Genomic DNA, 18,067 nt, shown 5'->3' on the forward strand with positions numbered 1-18,067 from the left:
TGCACTTCTTTCTCAAAAAGTGATTGCTCTGGTAGAGACACAGGCACAGATTTAGAAACAGACGCAGAAACACACACACACACACACACACACACACACACACACACACACACACACACACACACACACACACACACACACACACACACACACACACACACACACACACACACACACACACACACACACACACACACACACACACAGTCATCACAGCACTAACAGGACTGCCATTTTCCTACATTTTTCTCTCCCCCTTCTCCCCTTAGCAGAAACACAGTCAGCTGCAAGTCACATGACCAGCTGCTAGCTCCAACTGAGCATGCTCAGGCCCCTCAGTGTTGTCAGGCAAAAACTAAGACGGCAGTACGAGCAGAGATCTGCAATAGATAAACACAGACATAGAGCAGCCACCGGGAAGCAGAGAGGCTGATACCGACAGGGAGAGAGAGGGAGGCAGCCATTTTGGCATTTACAATTCTCACTGCTGTTTTTAAGTAATTTTATTTAAATTTTTCATTCAGGGGGGGACATAGCAGGGATATAAAAGCAGGTGTTCCCTTTAAGAGGGAAAGGATCAGGACCAAGGACAGCATCCTCCATCTCCATCCTCCATCTCCAGCTCCTGTATAGGTAAGCGTGTCGGACAGAAGAGAGGTGGGGGATGGGTAAAAGCTGCATGCCTCTGCGTGTGTTTAATTCTCATTGAAGGAATGAGGCGAGGGTGTCAGTTTGCATCTCTTTCGGTATGTGAGACGACAGAGAGAGGTGAGGGGGTGGGGATGGTGGGGGTTCGGGGACATGGCAATGCAGGCGGGGGAATACGGGAGGAGGGGGGGGGGGGTTCGGGGACATGGCAATGCAGGCGGGGGAATACGGGAGGGGGGGGGGGGGGTTCCAAAAGAGAATTGCTGAACATCCAGGAAATGTGGAAAACCATTAATAGCAAAATAAGGCATGATAAATACACTATAGTTGAAATTGAATGTGGTCTCGCTAGAGGCAGCTTCTGGTGAAACAAAATGGCTCATTTTTGGGGAGAGAGGAGGTCGCTGAACTGAGTAAGCACAGAAGAAGAAATGAGAGAGACAGAGAGAGGGAGAGGAAAAGAGAGACAGTGTTTCTTAATTTTTATGGACTCATACGTATCTGGTAGAGGAGGCATCGTTGGATTTGTTGTTGACGCTAACAGCCACAGGCTGTGTATGTGTTGTGAGTGTGTGTTTATTAGCGTGAGTGTGTGTTTATCAACTATGAGCATCGTACAGCTGACAGGAGTCCATTACCATCATGCAGTTTTATAAACTGATATAATATTATTTTTGTGTTGGATGTGTCACTCTGGATCTTTTGCCATCTATGTTGTGATTTTGTCCAATGTTGAAAAGGTATTGCCTTCAGTGCATGTTGTGTTTAGCTTAGGGGACACAATGTCTGATGTGTTTACATCTGAATGTAAAGATATGGCAGCTGGAATATGTGGAGGGAAGTACGGTATAATCTGTAACGCTATTATGCTTTTGTTAGGAGCTGTTAGGGATATATCATAGATTCAGTTTATAAAAGTACACACCTGGTGCCATCTAGCACAGTGATCTCATCCTCTGAGGTCATTGTGAGGTCGGAGAGCTTAATGGCTGTTGATGATACCTCTATTGAAATATCACAATTTTAGGATGTTGAGAAAATTAAATAAAAATGCCCTGAGAGAAATATATCCATCCCTGACTTTAACTCCTAATTCAGCCAGATAAATATTTTGCACAATTTCAATGATTATTCCTAACAAAGACTATTCCTAAACTTGACAGTGCAGGTAATACAATGAAGTGATTTTCATCAAATGGACTACCCTTTCCTTATCTTTTGTACACAGATTGAAAAGGTTAGATGAAGATTCTGTTGGACATTCAGATGACCTAAACATAAAATTGTGCACAAAGCACAAACACATAAAGCCTCTCTCTCCCACACACTCTCCGTCTTCACTGTGATTAATGGGAGGGTGACAGACGGCAGAAGTGGCTGTTGCTAGGATACATGGCACGGTGGAGTGCAGATGATTGAAAGAAAAAGGGAAAAGGAGGCCACCATTAGGAAGTGGCAATGCGGAAAACGTCATTGCATCATAGTTTAGTAGACTGTGTTTATTTAAAGTAGATGCTTTGTGAAAATGCTGAAATAAGAGACACACTGTAAGCTTATTGTTCGTGTTTCTCCTTTCTCTCATGCCAAATGATTAGGTACCACAGTTTGAGAGGAAGTCCGAGTGACCAGGCCAGACTTCAACCTCAGTCCCTCCACCTACATGGAGCTCAGCTGTTATGGATGGGAGAAGCCTAACCCTGTCTGAGAAACCCCTATGAACAACAGACCCAATGGTGAGACAACTGGTATAACACCATATCCAATGGTAGTATCATAGTCGTAATACTGTAGTCTCTGTTTATCATCAGACTGCAGTTATCATAATAGATACAGTCAGAATGCCTGATGTGTGTAGATATCTAATAGATATATAAGGCGTGATGCCTTGCTGTCGATAACTACTAAGCCAAACAATAACATAACAGTGAATCGTCATACATGTTTTACAAATAATGTATTGAATATCTTTGGCTTATTTCATGTCTAGTTGTACTTTGTTTATCCAAATGGATCTCCGTCCATCCCTTTGACGTGACATAAAAAGCTTTATTTTGAAGTCTTTGAAGAACTGGCAGCTAAATGGACAGAGAGAGAGAAAGGATGGGAGATGGAGCGATAATAACTATAATGGCGTTTCACATATGTCTGTATGCCTGCAGGACATCAAAGGCCAGTCCTGGACTGATGAGGAATCAGATGGGGAGAATGAGTCGGAGCAGTTCCTCTATGGGATCCAGGTACCCAGGCCGTCATGACATCCTCCCAGGCCTCCTATCCCTCCCAGAGGGCAAACCGGACAAAACTGGTTGAAATGATGTCTTAATGACTTAATTTCAACCAGTTTTGCCCACTAGGCTCTTTGGTCCAATACAAACAGAATCAACACATGGGGTCTACAGAACTCCCCTAGGGGTCTTCAGTAACTGCAATCTTATTACCTCAAATCCTATGTAACGTACACGATGTCTTAATCTTTCAATCAGCTTTTTACAAAAAGTTATCTCTAAACGATTGAGTTGAAAGTACTGTAAATTTAGTCCGGTTTTAAAAGCCTATTCTCCAATGGATTCAGACCATCTACTGAGAGATGAGAGCCTGTTTGTAGGCACTAATATATGTGTGTGAGAACGAGACAGATAGAAGACGGAACTAGAGATAGAGACACGCCGATACAGTCCTGTGAGGCAGCAGAACAGGAGACTGCCCCTGTACCTTTTCTAATACTACAGTATTACTGTACATGGATGCTACAGCAGCATCTCCGGGGATAATTCAGTGGTCTGACCTGTGCCCCTCCCGGCCTGTAGGGGAGCTGTGCTGCTGACCTGTACCGACACCCTCAACTGGATGCAGACATCGAGGCAGTGAAGGACATCTATACCGACAGTGCTGTCTCTGTCAGGTACTACAGTACACACACAGTCGCCACAGCCAAGTCTGGAAACCAAGACCACTAACTGTTATTGTCATTATCAGTAAATACGTTGCTCCAGAGAACATCAGACCCACTGAGATGTCAAGTTTTTTGGTGCGGAAAAGCTTTTCAGTTTATGTGATTATTACATCTGAATGTTTGCTATTCTTCTTCTTTCAGAGAGTATGGAACCATTGATGATGTGGACATTGACCTTCAGATTAATATCAGTTTCTTGGATGTGAGTTTTCATTTTTATTATCTTTGGGCATTCCAGTATTACAATTCAGCATGGTAGAAAGTGTATGTGTATATCATATGTGTGTGTGTTTGTTCCAGGAGGAGGTGGCAACTGCCTGGAAGGTCATCCGAACAGAGCCCATCATTCTGAGACTACGGTTCTCTCTCTCCCAGTACCTAGATGGACCAGGTGAGAAGAGCCCCAGTGGCTGTGCGTGTGTGTGTGTGTACATGCGTTCGCCTGCCTGTGTACAGTTGAAGTCGGAAGTTTACATGCACTTAGGTTGGAGTCATTAAAACTCGTTTTTCAACAACTCCACAAATTTATTGTAAACAAACTATAGCATTGGTAAGTCGGTTAGGACATCTACTTTGTTCATGACACAAGACATTTTTTCCAACAATTGTTTACAGACAGATTAGTTCACTTATAATTCACTGTATCACAATTCCAGTGGGTCAGAAGTTTACATACACTAAGTTGACTGTGCCTTTCAACAGCTTGGAAAATTCCAGAAAATGATGTCATGGCTTTAGAAGCTTCTGATAGGCTCATTGACATAATTTGAGTCAATTGGAGGTGTACCTGTGTATGTATTTCAAGGCCTACCTTCAAACTCAGTGCCTCTTTGCTTGACATCATGGGAAAATCAAAAGAAATGAGCCAAGACCTCAGAAAACATATTGTAGACCTCCACAAGTCTGGTTCATCCTTGGGAGCAATTTCCAAACGCCTGAAGTTACAACATTCATCTGTACAAACAATAGTACGCAAGTATAAACACCATGGGAACACACAGCCATCATACCACTCAAGAAGGAGACGCGTTCTGTCTCCTAGAGATGAACGTACTTTGGTGCGAAAAGTGCAAATCAATCCAAGAACAACAGCAAAGGACCTTGTGAAGATGCTGGAGGAAACAGGTACGAAAGTATCTATATCCACAGTAAAATGAATCCTATATCTACATAACCTGAAAGGCCGCTCAGCAAGGAGGAAGCCACTGCCCCAAAACCGCCATATAAATAGCCAGACTACAGTTTGCAGCTGCACGTGGGGACAAAGATCATACTTTTTGGAGAAATGTCCTCTGGTCTGATGAAACAAAAATAGAACTGTTTGGCCATAATGACCATCGTTATGTTTGGAGGAGAAAGGGGAGACTTGCAAGCCGAGGAACACCATCCCAACTGTGAAGCACTGGGGTGGCAGCATCCTGTTGTGGGGGTGCTTTGCTGCAGGAGGGTGTGGTGGCTTTTTTCTGCTTTACCAAATGAGGAGAGTTACAAACTTCACAGACCAGTCAGAGTTATAATTAAACTGCATCTTTAATAATAAGAGCTTTGCAATAGCCTTTTTGACTTTCAATGATGCGCTATTTACATTTACATTTACATTTAAGTCATTTGGCAGACGCTCTTATCCAGAGCGACTTACAAATTGGTGAATTCACCTTATGACATCCAGTGGAACAGCCACTTTACAATAGTGCATCTAAATCATTTAAGGGGGATGGGGGGGTGAGAAGGATTACTTTATCCTATCCTAGGTATTCCTTAAAGAGGTGGGGTTTCAGGTGTCTCCGGAAGGTGGTGATTGACTCCGCTGTCCTGGCGTCGTGAGGGAGTTTGTTCCACCATTGGGGGGCCAGAGCAGCGAACAGTTTTGACTGGGCTGAGCGGGAACTGTACTTCCTCAGTGGTAGGGAGGCGAGCAGGCCAGAGGTGGATGAACGCAGTGTCCTTGTTTGGGTGTAGGGCCTGATCAGAGCCTGGAGGTACTGCGGTGCCGTTCTCCTCACAGCTCCGTAGGCAAGCTATCTCTAATGAACCATTTGAAAAGTACCAACAGAAAAGTACAAAGATCTTTTATAGCCAAGATACACCCCTCTCAACTTACATGACGAACCACAGAACTTAGGAACAGTTTACAAAGGTTAAGATTTGTATGAAAGATATCTATAGAACATAGCAGACAGTTACTGCTGCGTCAACAGTTCTCATTGTAAAGACCAGTGTCTGGCCCTCCTACTCCAAACAGAAACCGTCTCTCCCTGGTACGGCATAGAACAGAACCATTCGCTCATGTTCTCTGGAATGCTCTTTAGGTTTTATCACCCAAAGACATCGTAAATCTCTTTTGTCAATGTTATCTGATAGAGGCCCATCCTCAGTAGAACACACACACAATAGTTATCAAAACCATTATAAAATAACCATTATAAAGCATTTCAAGCATTATAACATAATCTTGCAATTTTCCATGACAAGGGACTGGTGCACTTTACAATATAGATGGCATCATGAGGGAGAAAAATTATGTGGATATATTGAAGCAACATCTCGACATCAGTCAGGAAGTTAAAGCTTGGTCACAAATGGGTCTTCCAAATGGACAATGACCCCAATCATACTTCCAAAGTTGTGGCAAAATGGCTTAAGGACAAGAAAATCAAGGTATTGGAGTGGCCATCACAAAGCCCTGACCTCAATCCAATAGAACATTTGTGGGTAGAACTGAAAAAGCTTGTGCGAGCAAGGAGGCCTACAAACCCAACTCAGTTTCACCAGCTGTCAGGAGGAATGGGTTAAAATTCACCCAACTTATTGTGGGAAGCTTGTGCAAGGCTACCTGATGCGTTTGACCCAAGTTAAACAATTTAAAGGCAATGCTACAAAATACTAATTGAGTGTATGTAAACTTCTGACCCCTTGGAATGTGATGAAAGAAATAAAAGCTGAAATAAATCATTGACTCTACTATTATTCAGATATTTCACATTCTTAAAATAAAGTGGTGATCCTAACTGACCTAAAACAGGGAATTTTTACTAGGATTAAGTGTCAGGAATTGTGAAAAACTGAGTTTAAATGTATTTGGCTAAGGTGTATGTAAACTTCCGACTTCAACTGTATGTGTGCCTGTGTGTGTTTAACCAGAGCTGAGCTCGTCACTCCTATGGGTTGTGAAATAATGAGTCATCTATTCTCAGAACCATCAGTGGAGGTGTTCCAGCCCTCCAATAAAGAGGGCTTCAGCCTGGGCCTGCAGCTCAAGAAGTGAGTCCTACTCAAGTCACATGCCACTCAGCACGATTCCTCACATTCTGGTTCAGAAAGGCTATCCATGGGTCCTACGCTAATTTCACAAGATTTCCACCATTTTTAATGACACCTATACAACTTACACTTAATATGCAAAAGTATGTGGACACCCTTTCAGCCACACCCATTGCTGACAGGTGTATAAAATTAAGCACACAGCCATGCAATCTCCATAGACAAACATTGGCAGTAGAATGGCCTTACTGAGGTGCTCTGGGACATTCAATGTGGCACTGTCATAGGATGCCACCTTTCCAACAAGTCAGTTCGTAAAATTTTTGCCTTGCTAGTGCTGCCCCGGTCAACTGTAAGTGCTGTTATTGTGCAGTGGAAACGTCTGTGAGCAACATCCGCTCAGCCGCGAACTGGTAGGCCACACGAGCTCACAGAACAGGACCTCCAACAGTCGAGTGCACAAGCCTAAGATCATCATGCCCAATGTCAAGCGTCAGCTGGAGTGGTGTAAAGCTCGCCGCCATTGGACTCTGGAGCAGTAGAAACGCCTTCTCTGGAATAATGAATCACGCTTCACCATCAGGCAGTCAGACGGACAAATCTTTGTTTGGCGGAGGCCTGGAGAATGCTACCTGCCCGAATGCACAGTGCCAACTGTAAAGTTTGGTGGAGGAGGAATAATGGTCTGTGGCTGTTTTTCATGGTTCGGACTAGGCCCCATAGTTCCAGTGCAGGGAAATCTTAACATCCAATGACATTCTAGACGATTCTGTGCTTCCAACTTTGTGGCAACAGTTTGGGGAAGGCCCTTTCCTGTTTCAGCATGGCAATGCCCAAGGGCACAAAGCGAGGTCAATACAGAAATGGTCTAGATCTGTGTGGAAGAACTTGACTGACCTGCACACCAACTCCATATTAATGCACATGATTTTGGAATGAGATGTTTGACGAGTAGGTGTCCACCTACTTTTGGTCATTTAATGTATATTATGGACTTAAATGTACAGTAGAGTCAATGACATCTGCTAATTGCTAATTGATTGTGACTGGTTGTGCTGTCTGCCCTATAGGATCCTGAGTACGTTCACGTCACAGCAGTGGAAGCACCTCAGTAATGAGTTCCTGAAGGCCCAGCAGGAGAAGAGACACAGCTGGTTCAAGGCCGGGGGAACCATCAAGAAGTTCCGCGCAGGACTCAGCATCTTCTCTCCCATCCCCAAGTATGGCTCCTATTACAGCTTCTAGTACTATCCCGGATACTATTATAGCTTCTAGTACTATCCCGGATACTATTATAGCTTCTAGTACTATCCCGGATACTATTATAGCTTCTAGTACTATCCTGGATACTATTATAGCTTTTAATACTATCCCGGATACTATTATAGCTTCTAATACTATCCCGGATACTATTATAGCTTCTAGTACTATCCCGGATACTATTATAGCTTCTAATACTATCCCGGCTACTATTATAGCTTCTAGTACTATCCTGGATACTATTATAGCTTCTAGTACTATCCCGGATACTATTATAGCTTCTAGTACTATCCTGGATACTATTACAGCTTTTAATACTATCCCGGCTACTATTATAGCTTCTAGTACTATCCTGGATACTATTATAGCTTTTAATACTATCCCGGATACTATTATAGCTTCTAGTACTATCCTGGATACTATTATAGCTTCTAATACTATCCTGGATACTATTATAGCTTCTAGTACTATCCCGGGTACTATTATAGCTTCTAGTACTATCCCGGATACTATTATAGCTTCTAGTACTATCCCGGATACTATTATAGCTTCTAGTACTATCCCGGATACTATTATAGCTTCTAGTACTATCCCGGATACTATTATAGCTTCTAGTACTATCCCGGATACTATTATAGCTTCTAGCACTATCCCGGATACTATTATAGCTTCTGGTACTATCCCGGATACTATTATAGCTTCTAGTACTATCCCGGATACTATTATAGCTTCTAGTACTATCCCGGATACTATTATAGCTTCTAATACTATCCCGGATACTATTATAGCTTCTAGTACTATCCCGGATACTATTATAGCTTCTAGTACTATCCCGGATACTATTATAGCTTCTAGTACTATCCCGGATACTATTATAGCTTCTAGTACTATCCCGGATACTATTATAGCTTCTAGTACTATCCCGGATAATATTATAGCTTCTAGTACTATCCCGGATACTATTATAGCTTCTAGTACTATCCCGGATACTATTATAGCTTCTAGTACTATGCCGGATACTATTATAGCTTCTAATACTATCCCGGATACTATTATAGCTTCTAGTACTATCCCGGATACTATTATAGCTTCTAGTACTATCCCGGATACTATTATAGCTTCTAATACTATCCCGGATACTATTATAGCTTCTAGTACTATCCCGGATACTATTATAGCTTCTAGTACTATCCCGGATACTATTATAGCTTCTAGTACTATCCCGGATACTATTATAGCTTCTAATACTATCCCGGATACTATTATAGCTTCTAATACTATCCCGGATACTATTATAGCTTCTAATACTATCCCGGATACTATTATAGCTTCTAGTACTATCCCGGATACTATTATAGCTTCTAGTACTATCCCGGATACTATTATAGCTTCTAGTACTATCCCGGATACTATTATAGCTTCTAGTACTATCCCGGATACTATTATAGCTTCTAGTACTATCCCGGATACTATTATAGCATCTAATACTATCCCGGATACTATTATAGCTTCTAATACTATCCCGGATACTATTATAGCTTCTAGTACTATCCCGGATACTGTTATAGCTTCTAATACTATCCCGGATACTATTATAGCTTCTAGTACTATCCCGGATACTATTATAGCTTCTAATACTATCCCGGATACTATTATAGCTTCTAATACTATCCCGGATACTATTATAGCTTCTAGTACTATCCCGGATACTATTATAGCTTCTAATACTATCCCGGATACTATTATAGCTTCTAATACTATCCCGGATACTATTATAGCTTCTAATACTATCCCGGCTACGTCAGATTTCATCGTCACTGTCATCTCAGTAGTCAATGGGTACATTTTACATCCATTTAACATTACAATTATTGTGAATACTCTTGATTAATATAATATTTAGATTAAAACGTTTACATGGTTTGCAAGAAGAACGATTTCTCTTACAATCTGCTCCACATGGACAGACCATTATCCGGCTTCCTGATGGAAAAATGTAGAGAATTGCCAATCAAAGTAAACATTGTATCACAGCGACCACGTTATTTTTGGGAAGTCTATTTGAGTTTGGACGTATAACATTTGTATGTGTAAACTATTTTAAAGACATTTTCCCGAACTCACTTCGCTCGAGGGAGGCTCTGATTGATGGTGATAGCACACGCGCAGATCAATAACAACACAGGAACTCTAATAAAGGTGTTTACATGTCCTAGATTGCTAGATAATGGTGGTGTTTTAACCAGGTTATGCTTTTACTTTGCTTGATTTTACGCAGATTAAGATAATCAGAGTAAGGTGTTTACATGACTAGTGCCAAACTCAGAGTATTGCCATAATCAGCTTCAAATTATTATCAAATTATTATTATTATTATAATTATTATTATCGAATTATTAGTTTGCATGTAAACATACTCACTAATTGGTTGCTCTGAACTTTTGTGTTCGTATAATTTGAATGTCTGTCTGTATGTGTATAAATGTCTGTCTGTATGTATATGTGCTGTATACTTCCAGGTCTATCCATTAATGGTCTCTGGTTTGTGTGTGTGTGTCTGTGTGTTCCCAGGTCCCCCAGCTACCCTCTGATCCAGGACACGGTTCTGAAGGGGAAGCTGAGTGTTCCAGAACTGAGGGTGACCCGGCTCATGAATCGCTCCATCTCCTGCACCATGAAGAACCCCAAGGGGGAGCTGTTCAGCTACCCCCCAAACAGCCAGGTCGGAGGCCACCTCGCCTCACCACCACCACCACCATCACACACCCCTCTCCTGACTACCCCAATACACATCAGCACAGACAACACAATATTTATTTATTTTTATTTGTTAAGTTTATTTGGACAACAAAAACATCTCACAAGTGAGAGGAGATGCATTGCACCAGATGTAGCTAACAGCTAACTTACATCTGCAGCCCCTTGGCAGGTGAACACATAAACATGAGAACATGATATACAAAAGGTCAACATACATACATCAGACATGTTCAAAACAGCAGTCAAGACATGCAGTCACGTTTCAAAACAGAGGTCAAGACAATACACATTAACGTCATTCCACGTATTGCTGTTGGACCTGATGATATTTGAGCTGTGAAACACATAAACACGTCTAAATATTGCTCAGAACCCAGTTATTGCACCTAATGAAATTTCACGTGTGTGTGTTTTGATGTGTATTCTATTGCATTCAAAAAATCACTGTGACCTTACAGCTAGAACAGTCAAACACAATACATCCATATCAGAAAGTGCATGAATTCAGAGCAATACTCGTTACAAGCAACTATTTCCCCATTCTATTATCCACACTATCTAATTGTTTTCTCGCTTTGAACTACCTGAGAACTTTGACTGTTCCCCTCCCCCAAACAACACACCTACAGTGCTGTACCTTACCTTCCTTCCTGAGCCTCTCCCTACCCATACCTGACATGGCTGGCGCCGTGTCCCATAATGCTTTGTCTTCACTGTACCCATCAGACTGTGGCTGTCCCGGCGGCCAGGGCCCCAGCGCAGATTACCACGAGGCAGCTGATTGAATTGTTTTTCTCATCCCAGGCGGGCGGCCACTGCAAGAACATCCCTACTTTGGAGTATGGCTTCTTAGTACAGGTAGATAAGACCTCAAGGACAAAGCTAGGGCTTTTAGTTCAATCTGAACGTCCTTCCAAAACAACTCCAAAGCACAAACACGGATCACGGGTCAAATTATCAAGGGTCAAATGACCCTTCCAAGAGTTAGAGGACATAGTGTGTGCTTAAATAAGGTCTCCACCTCTGTTTAATTGATTCATGAAAGTTGAAATGAGGAAATGTTTTAACTATCAAATGATTTAGAGTCATGTGCGTTTGTATAATGGGTTTGTTTCAACCCTGGGTAAAGTGACAGACTAAAACTTTGATAAGAGGCCCAGTCAGCTGATGATGTCATGATAGAAGAGTGATATATGGGGCTGGAGGAGAGGAGGGAGTGATTAGCAGGAATACCATGTGTTGTCTCCTGACAGATAATGAAATACTCGGAGCAGAGGATCCCCACTCTCAATGAGTACTGTGTGGTCTGTGACGAGCAGCACGTCTTTCAGAACGGATCCATGTTGAAGGTAGACCACATAAAAAAAACATAGTGTGAAGTGAACGTTAAAATGTAAATGTTTCAATTCAGCGATGAGCAAGTTTCTCTGTTTCACTCAGATTGATGTTTGTTCATGTGCGTGTGTGTGCCACTTGCCCTGTGTGTGCGTGTGTGCGTGTGCATGTGCGTGTGTGTGGATGCGCAGCCGGCTGTGTGCACTAGAGAGCTATGTGTGTTCTCCTTCTACACTCTGGGGGTGATGTCAGGAGCAGCAGAGGAGGTGGCCACTGGAGCAGAGGTGACTGCCTGACTAACAACACACACACTTTCTCTATCCCCCTGTCTGGTCTGTCTGTCCCTGTCTATGTGGTGATAACTGATCGGCTTTCATGTTGATCCCTAGGTGGTGGATCTGCTGGTGGCTATGTGTCGGGCTGCTCTGGAGTCTCCTCGTAAAAGCATCATCTTCGAACCCTACCCGTCTGTGGTCGACCCCAACGACCCCAAGACTCTGGCCTTCAACCCAAAGGTTACTACTGTTGCTGTGGTTACACACCACATTACAGGATGTCTGGTTATCCTAATATGTGATAACATTCTGAAACATTACTTTGGGCTCATTGAATGGGTTGTAGGTATTAATCCAATGTTTTTCTCTCTCCCTGTCCTTCTGACGCCTGTCTCTGTGGCTCCATCTTGCTCCCTGGTCACAGAAGAAGAACTATGAGAGATTGCAAAAAGCACTGGACAGTGTCATGTCCATCCGCGAGATGACCCAGGTACTGAGGCTGGGGGAGGCTGGGATGAAGGAAGGGCAGTCCTGTGCTGGACTTGGGCTGTATAAAAGAGTGTGTTGTTGTTTTGAATCGTCTCCTTGTCATATTTAGATCTGGTAGTCTAGTGACGAAAGGATAGTGGGGTGTGAAATAATGAAAGCTGTCTTTTCCAGGGCTCATATCTGGAGATTAAGAAACAGATGGACAAACTGGACCCCCTGGCTCACCCTCTACTGCAGTGGTAGGTAGAAGGTCTCTGCTTACACCTCCTGCAATCTAAACCTCCAACCCTGTTCTGCCTTTTTCACTCTCCTGTTTTTCTTCTCCCCATCCTGTCTCGTCCTCTCTCTCCCTCTCTAGGATCATATCCAGTAACCGATCCCATATCGTCAAGCTGCCTCTGAGTAGGGTATGAATAACACAGATCTCTGGTGTCTGCTCTTCCTCGTAACTGTTGCCGTGTGTTCTCCACTACATGATTCTCTATTCTCTCTCTTCTTCCCTGCGTCTCTCTCTGTCCTATAGCAACTGAAGTTCATGCACACATCCCACCAGTTCCTATTACTCAGCAGCCCGCCTGCCAAGGAGGCACGCTTTCGCACGGCCAAGAAGCTCTACGGCAGCACCTTTGCCTTCCAGTGAGTCCCCTCTCTCTCCCCTAAGGGTGCCACTCTCCTGTAGTGGTCCCATACACAGTATATGGCAGCACCAACCTCCCCTTAACTATAGACTCCCCCATACAGAATAGGTACTATGTTTTATTAAGTTTGAGATTACTTGATTCGTCAATTGTGCAGAAAGTCCAACCGAAATGAATTCCATCCTCTCCCAAAGACACATCCAGGTTGGAGCAGGGGGCTGCCACACTGGGCGCTAGTGGAGCAGTTGTTGTGGGGGGTTAAGTGCCTTGCACAAGGGCACAATGTCAGGCAATGGCATTTGGGATTAGAGACCAGCATCCTCCGGTTGCCAGCTCACTTCCAGACCGGTTTTCTTTTCCCTGTCAGATCCGGGATTGAAACTTCTAGGCTACCTGCCGCCCAGTCTTATAGACACAGAGACAACACATAATAGAGTCCCATGTAGCAATATCAGTGTGAGTAACAGACAGCCATGCCCCTGCTGTACAAAAGGCACGAAGCAGAAGCATTCATGGGACCATCTCAAAGCAATCAGAACTGTCTCAGTCCCTCAGGCAGCTAGCTGATTTAAATTCAACAACCACTCCTCTTGAACATTGTCTCTGCTAAGAATAACAGCATGGCCACCCTGTTTCACCCCTGGGGGTTTATTTGAGGACAATAAGAGATGAGAGACGATACAGTTTGATGTATTCCCACTGAGACTTCTATTCACGTAACATCCTGCTGTTGAAAAGAGAAGGAGGGGTGATGTAATATCAGGAGATTTCTGAGCTGTTCTTGTGCTGTAGGTCCTCGGCCATCCTGCTGTTTTTAGCAAACAAACATGACAAGTTTAGAAAATGTGAGAAAATAGAATTACTATCCTATACAATCAGCCAAAAAACACAGTGGAAACAGACTTATTGCATTGCCAATAAGATGTAGATATCTCACGGGCATGAATGCTTCACTCGGGGTACAGTATAACAATATGTCCATAAATGGTGGGCATGCAAACGTGGAAATAATGATGTTTTGAACGCTCTCTGCACAGCATTGTTGGAGCCTTTAGAAAGCACTGGTCCTGTTTGAGGAAGAAGTGTTCAGTATTCACAGCTCTCCTTATCTCTCTCTCTCCCTGCACCTGCTCTAGTGGTTCCCATATAGAGAACTGGCACTCCGTTCTGAGAAATGGACTAGTCAATGCCTCTTATACCAAACTGCAGGTATGTAGATCCAGCAGTTGGCTGAACTAAGACGCATCCTCCCTTGGACAGAGCCTGTCTGTCCTCCTCACACACAGTGCAGGTTGGCTGTCCAGCTGATCCATTTTGACAGTAACGGATGCCAGGTTTCTCTCTCAATGTATTGGACGCTTTAAAATGCCAGGCCCACCAGTAATTTCCCCCTGGCATATGTCGAGCACTTCCTGTTTCCTGCTCTGACAGCAGTGGACACCACGCCTCTTCCTGTCCTGATAGAGAGGCGGAGGGGCTGTGTTGTCTGCTGGGGGGCTGGGGGTTACCAGTCGGCCTGGCTGAAGGCGTGGCTGCCTGGGTTGACCACTAAGAGCACTGAGTAGACTAGGTCAGAGGTTACGACTGCTGCCCCGCCCCATGTCTGTTTCGCTATGAGGATCCACAGAGTGGGTGAGTGGGTGAGGGAACCAAGGAAGGTCAGTAACGGTCATCACCTATACTGTCTCTCTTATTTACCTCTATACTGAACCTAATGATGTTTAATATGTATATGGCTGAACCTCCTGGTAGTCCAAGACAATGTACAAGACATTAAACCACATGCATGACAATCTACTTCTATGTCTATAGACTCTTAGGTTCATGCTGTATGCATCTTGAAAACACGCCATCTCGCTCCTCCCTGTTGTTGTATTATGCTGTATGACCTGGAGAAGTCAGCAGGGTGTTTGTTGTCAGTTAGCAGTTTATTATGAGTATATTACAGTATTATAACCTTTGCCGTTAGAGCTTTGAAGACTCGTCTTTCATCTCCTTGTTCTGCGTCCCTCGCTCTCTCCCTCCTCTTCACCTTGAGCGTGTGTTTGTTCACTCTGTCACGCCTTCAGCTCGCACAGCAAATCTCATTGTGTCTCTGTCTCTCTCTCACGCTGTCCTTCAGATACACATGTCATCTCTGTCTCTCTCTCTCATGCTGTCCTTCAAATACATGTCATCTCTGTCTCTCTCTCTCACGCTGTCCTTCAGATACATGTCATCTCTGTCTCTCTCTCTCACGCTGTCCTTCAGATACATGTCATCTCTGTCTCTCTCTCATGCTGTCCTTCAAATACATGTCATCTCTGTCTCTCTCTCTCACACTGTCCTTCAGATACACGTCATCTCTGTCTCTCTCTCTCACGCTGTCCTTCAGATACACATGTCATCTCTGTCTCTCTCTCTCACGCTGTCCTTCAGATACACATGTCATCTCTGTCTCTCTCTCTCACGCTGTCCTTCAGATACACATGTCATCAAATTCAAATTCAAATTCAAGCTGCTTTATTGGCATGAAACACATTGTGTCAATATTGCCAAAGCAACAATGTATACAATATACATTGTAACAAAATGATAAATGATAGCAAATATAAAATATAAAATGGTAGTAAATAATAATACAAAATTAAATACAAAAATAATAACAATAACATGGTAACAGTCAATAGTAGAAATATAATAAATATAAAATCAAATTATGAAAAATTAAACTATAACTAACTTATAACTAAATAACGGTCATCTTCTCCTTTATATCAGTACTACAACTACAATCATCATTACCACGACTACTACTACCATCACTAAACTGTTATCACTACCATTACCACCCACATTTGGAATGATAAACATTAATAATTATAGTAATAACAATAATAGCAATAATAAGTAAGTTACAGCTTACTATGCAGATGTTATTATTCAGTGTCCCTCAGGCTATGGCAGGAAAATACATATTTGCCTGCAAGAGGAGCCATTGCTCCTTTGGCCATGAGTATTCTTAGTTTTTCCTCTGGGTTCAATTTGTAAAATGTGGAATATGTGTAGTAATTTCTGTGAATAATGAATCTCTTTGTGAGGAATATTTATCACAGTAAAGGAGAAAGTGCATCTCTGTCTCTACCTCCCCTGTTGTGCAGTGACCACATACACGCTCCTCTTTGGGTAGCCATGTCTTTTTATGTCTGCCGGTTTCTATTGCCAATCGGTGGTCACTCAGCCTGTACTTGGTAAGGATCTGTCTCTGCTTCGTATCTCTGACAGAGTAGAGCTAATCAGCCAATTCATATTCTCTGTTTAGGGTCAGATAGCAATTTAGTCGGCTTTGGGATTTTGTTTCATTTTTCCAATGTTGTAAATATGATTCCTTTGATTGGTTCATGATTTTGCTTATTGGAATTCTTTCTTTTGAAGCAGTGCTGGTGTCAACATGGTTGGTGTCTCTCTCTGTGTCTCTCTCCCTGTCAATTCAATTCAATTCAATTCAAGGGGCTTTATTGGCATGGGAAACATGTGTTAACGTTGCCAAAGCAAGTAAGGTAGATAATATATAAAGTGAAATAAACAATAAAAATTAACAGTAGACATCACACATACAGAAGTATCAAAACAATAAAGACATTACACATGTCATATTATATATATATACAGTGTTTTTACAATGTACGAATGGTAAAGGACACAAGATAAAATAAATAAGCATAGATATGGGTTGTATTTACAATGGTGCGTGTTCTTCACTGGTTGCCCTTTTCTCGTGGCAACAGGTCACAAATCTTGCTGCTCTGATGGCACACTGTGGAATTTCACCCAGTAGATATGGGAGTTTTTCAAAATTGGATTTGTTTTCGAATTCTTTGTGGATCTGTGTAATCTCCGGGAAATATGTCTCTCTAATATGGTCATACATTGGGCAGGAGGTTAGGAAGTGCAACTCAGTTTCCACCTCATTTTGTAGGCAGTGAGCACATAGCCTGTCTTCTCTTGAGAGCCATGTCTGCCTACGGCGGCCTTTCTCAATAGCAAGGCTATGCTCGCTGAGTCTGTACATAGTCATATCTGTCTCTCTCTCTCTCACGCTGTTCTTCAGATACATGTCATCACTGTCTCTCTCTCTCTCACGCTGTCCTTCAGATACATGTCATCTCTGTCTCAATAGCAAGGCTATGCTCGCTGAGTCTGTACATAGTCATCTCTCTCTCTCTCTCTCTCACGCTGTCCTTCAGATACATGTCATCACTGTCTCTCTCTCACGCTGTCCTTCAGATACATGTCATCTCTCTCTCTCTCTCTCTCTCTCTCTCTCTCTCTCTCTCTCTCTCCTGCTGTCCTTCAGATACATGTCATCTCTGTCTCTCTCTCTCTCTCTCTCTCTCTCTCTCTCCTGCTGTCCTTCAGATACATGTCATCTCTGTCTCCTAAACTCAGAAGTGATTCTTCTTCCTCCA

At 42.8% G+C, this 18,067-nt stretch overlaps 1 protein-coding gene across 6 annotated transcripts in view; it reads left to right on the top strand.

Moving 5' to 3' along the window:
* Window positions 1-389: 389 nt before the first annotated feature.
* LOC135548298 (protein mono-ADP-ribosyltransferase PARP6-like) overlaps window positions 390-18,067 on the top strand; it is a 25,810-nt gene continuing 8,132 nt past the window's right edge. For 2 of the 6 annotated variants that reach the window (XM_064977778.1, XM_064977763.1), the window contains exons 1-18: window positions 390-633; window positions 2,244-2,381; window positions 2,808-2,885; window positions 3,456-3,550; window positions 3,743-3,803; window positions 3,902-3,992; window positions 6,796-6,862; window positions 7,933-8,082; window positions 10,694-10,844; window positions 11,687-11,740; window positions 12,136-12,231; window positions 12,409-12,501; window positions 12,607-12,732; window positions 12,917-12,982; window positions 13,153-13,220; window positions 13,340-13,388; window positions 13,505-13,617; window positions 14,756-14,828. In XM_064977778.1, the coding sequence (XP_064833850.1) occupies window positions 2,379-2,381; window positions 2,808-2,885; window positions 3,456-3,550; window positions 3,743-3,803; window positions 3,902-3,992; window positions 6,796-6,862; window positions 7,933-8,082; window positions 10,694-10,844; window positions 11,687-11,740; window positions 12,136-12,231; window positions 12,409-12,501; window positions 12,607-12,732; window positions 12,917-12,982; window positions 13,153-13,220; window positions 13,340-13,388; window positions 13,505-13,617; window positions 14,756-14,828 (1,434 nt within the window). In that variant the 5' untranslated portion in view covers window positions 390-633; window positions 2,244-2,378. Of the gene's footprint in view, window positions 634-2,243; window positions 2,382-2,789; window positions 2,886-3,455; window positions 3,551-3,742; window positions 3,804-3,901; window positions 3,993-6,795; window positions 6,863-7,932; window positions 8,083-10,693; window positions 10,845-11,608; window positions 11,741-12,135; window positions 12,232-12,408; window positions 12,502-12,606; window positions 12,733-12,916; window positions 12,983-13,152; window positions 13,221-13,339; window positions 13,389-13,504; window positions 13,618-14,755 lie in introns of those variants that run through there. The other 4 variants (XM_064977787.1, XM_064977754.1, XR_010456805.1 and 1 more) reach the window with 3 other exon arrangements.

The sequence above is a fragment of the Oncorhynchus masou genome, chromosome 1, assembly GCF_036934945.1.
Source record: "Oncorhynchus masou masou isolate Uvic2021 chromosome 1, UVic_Omas_1.1, whole genome shotgun sequence".
Classification (NCBI taxonomy): domain Eukaryota; kingdom Metazoa; phylum Chordata; class Actinopteri; order Salmoniformes; family Salmonidae; genus Oncorhynchus; species Oncorhynchus masou.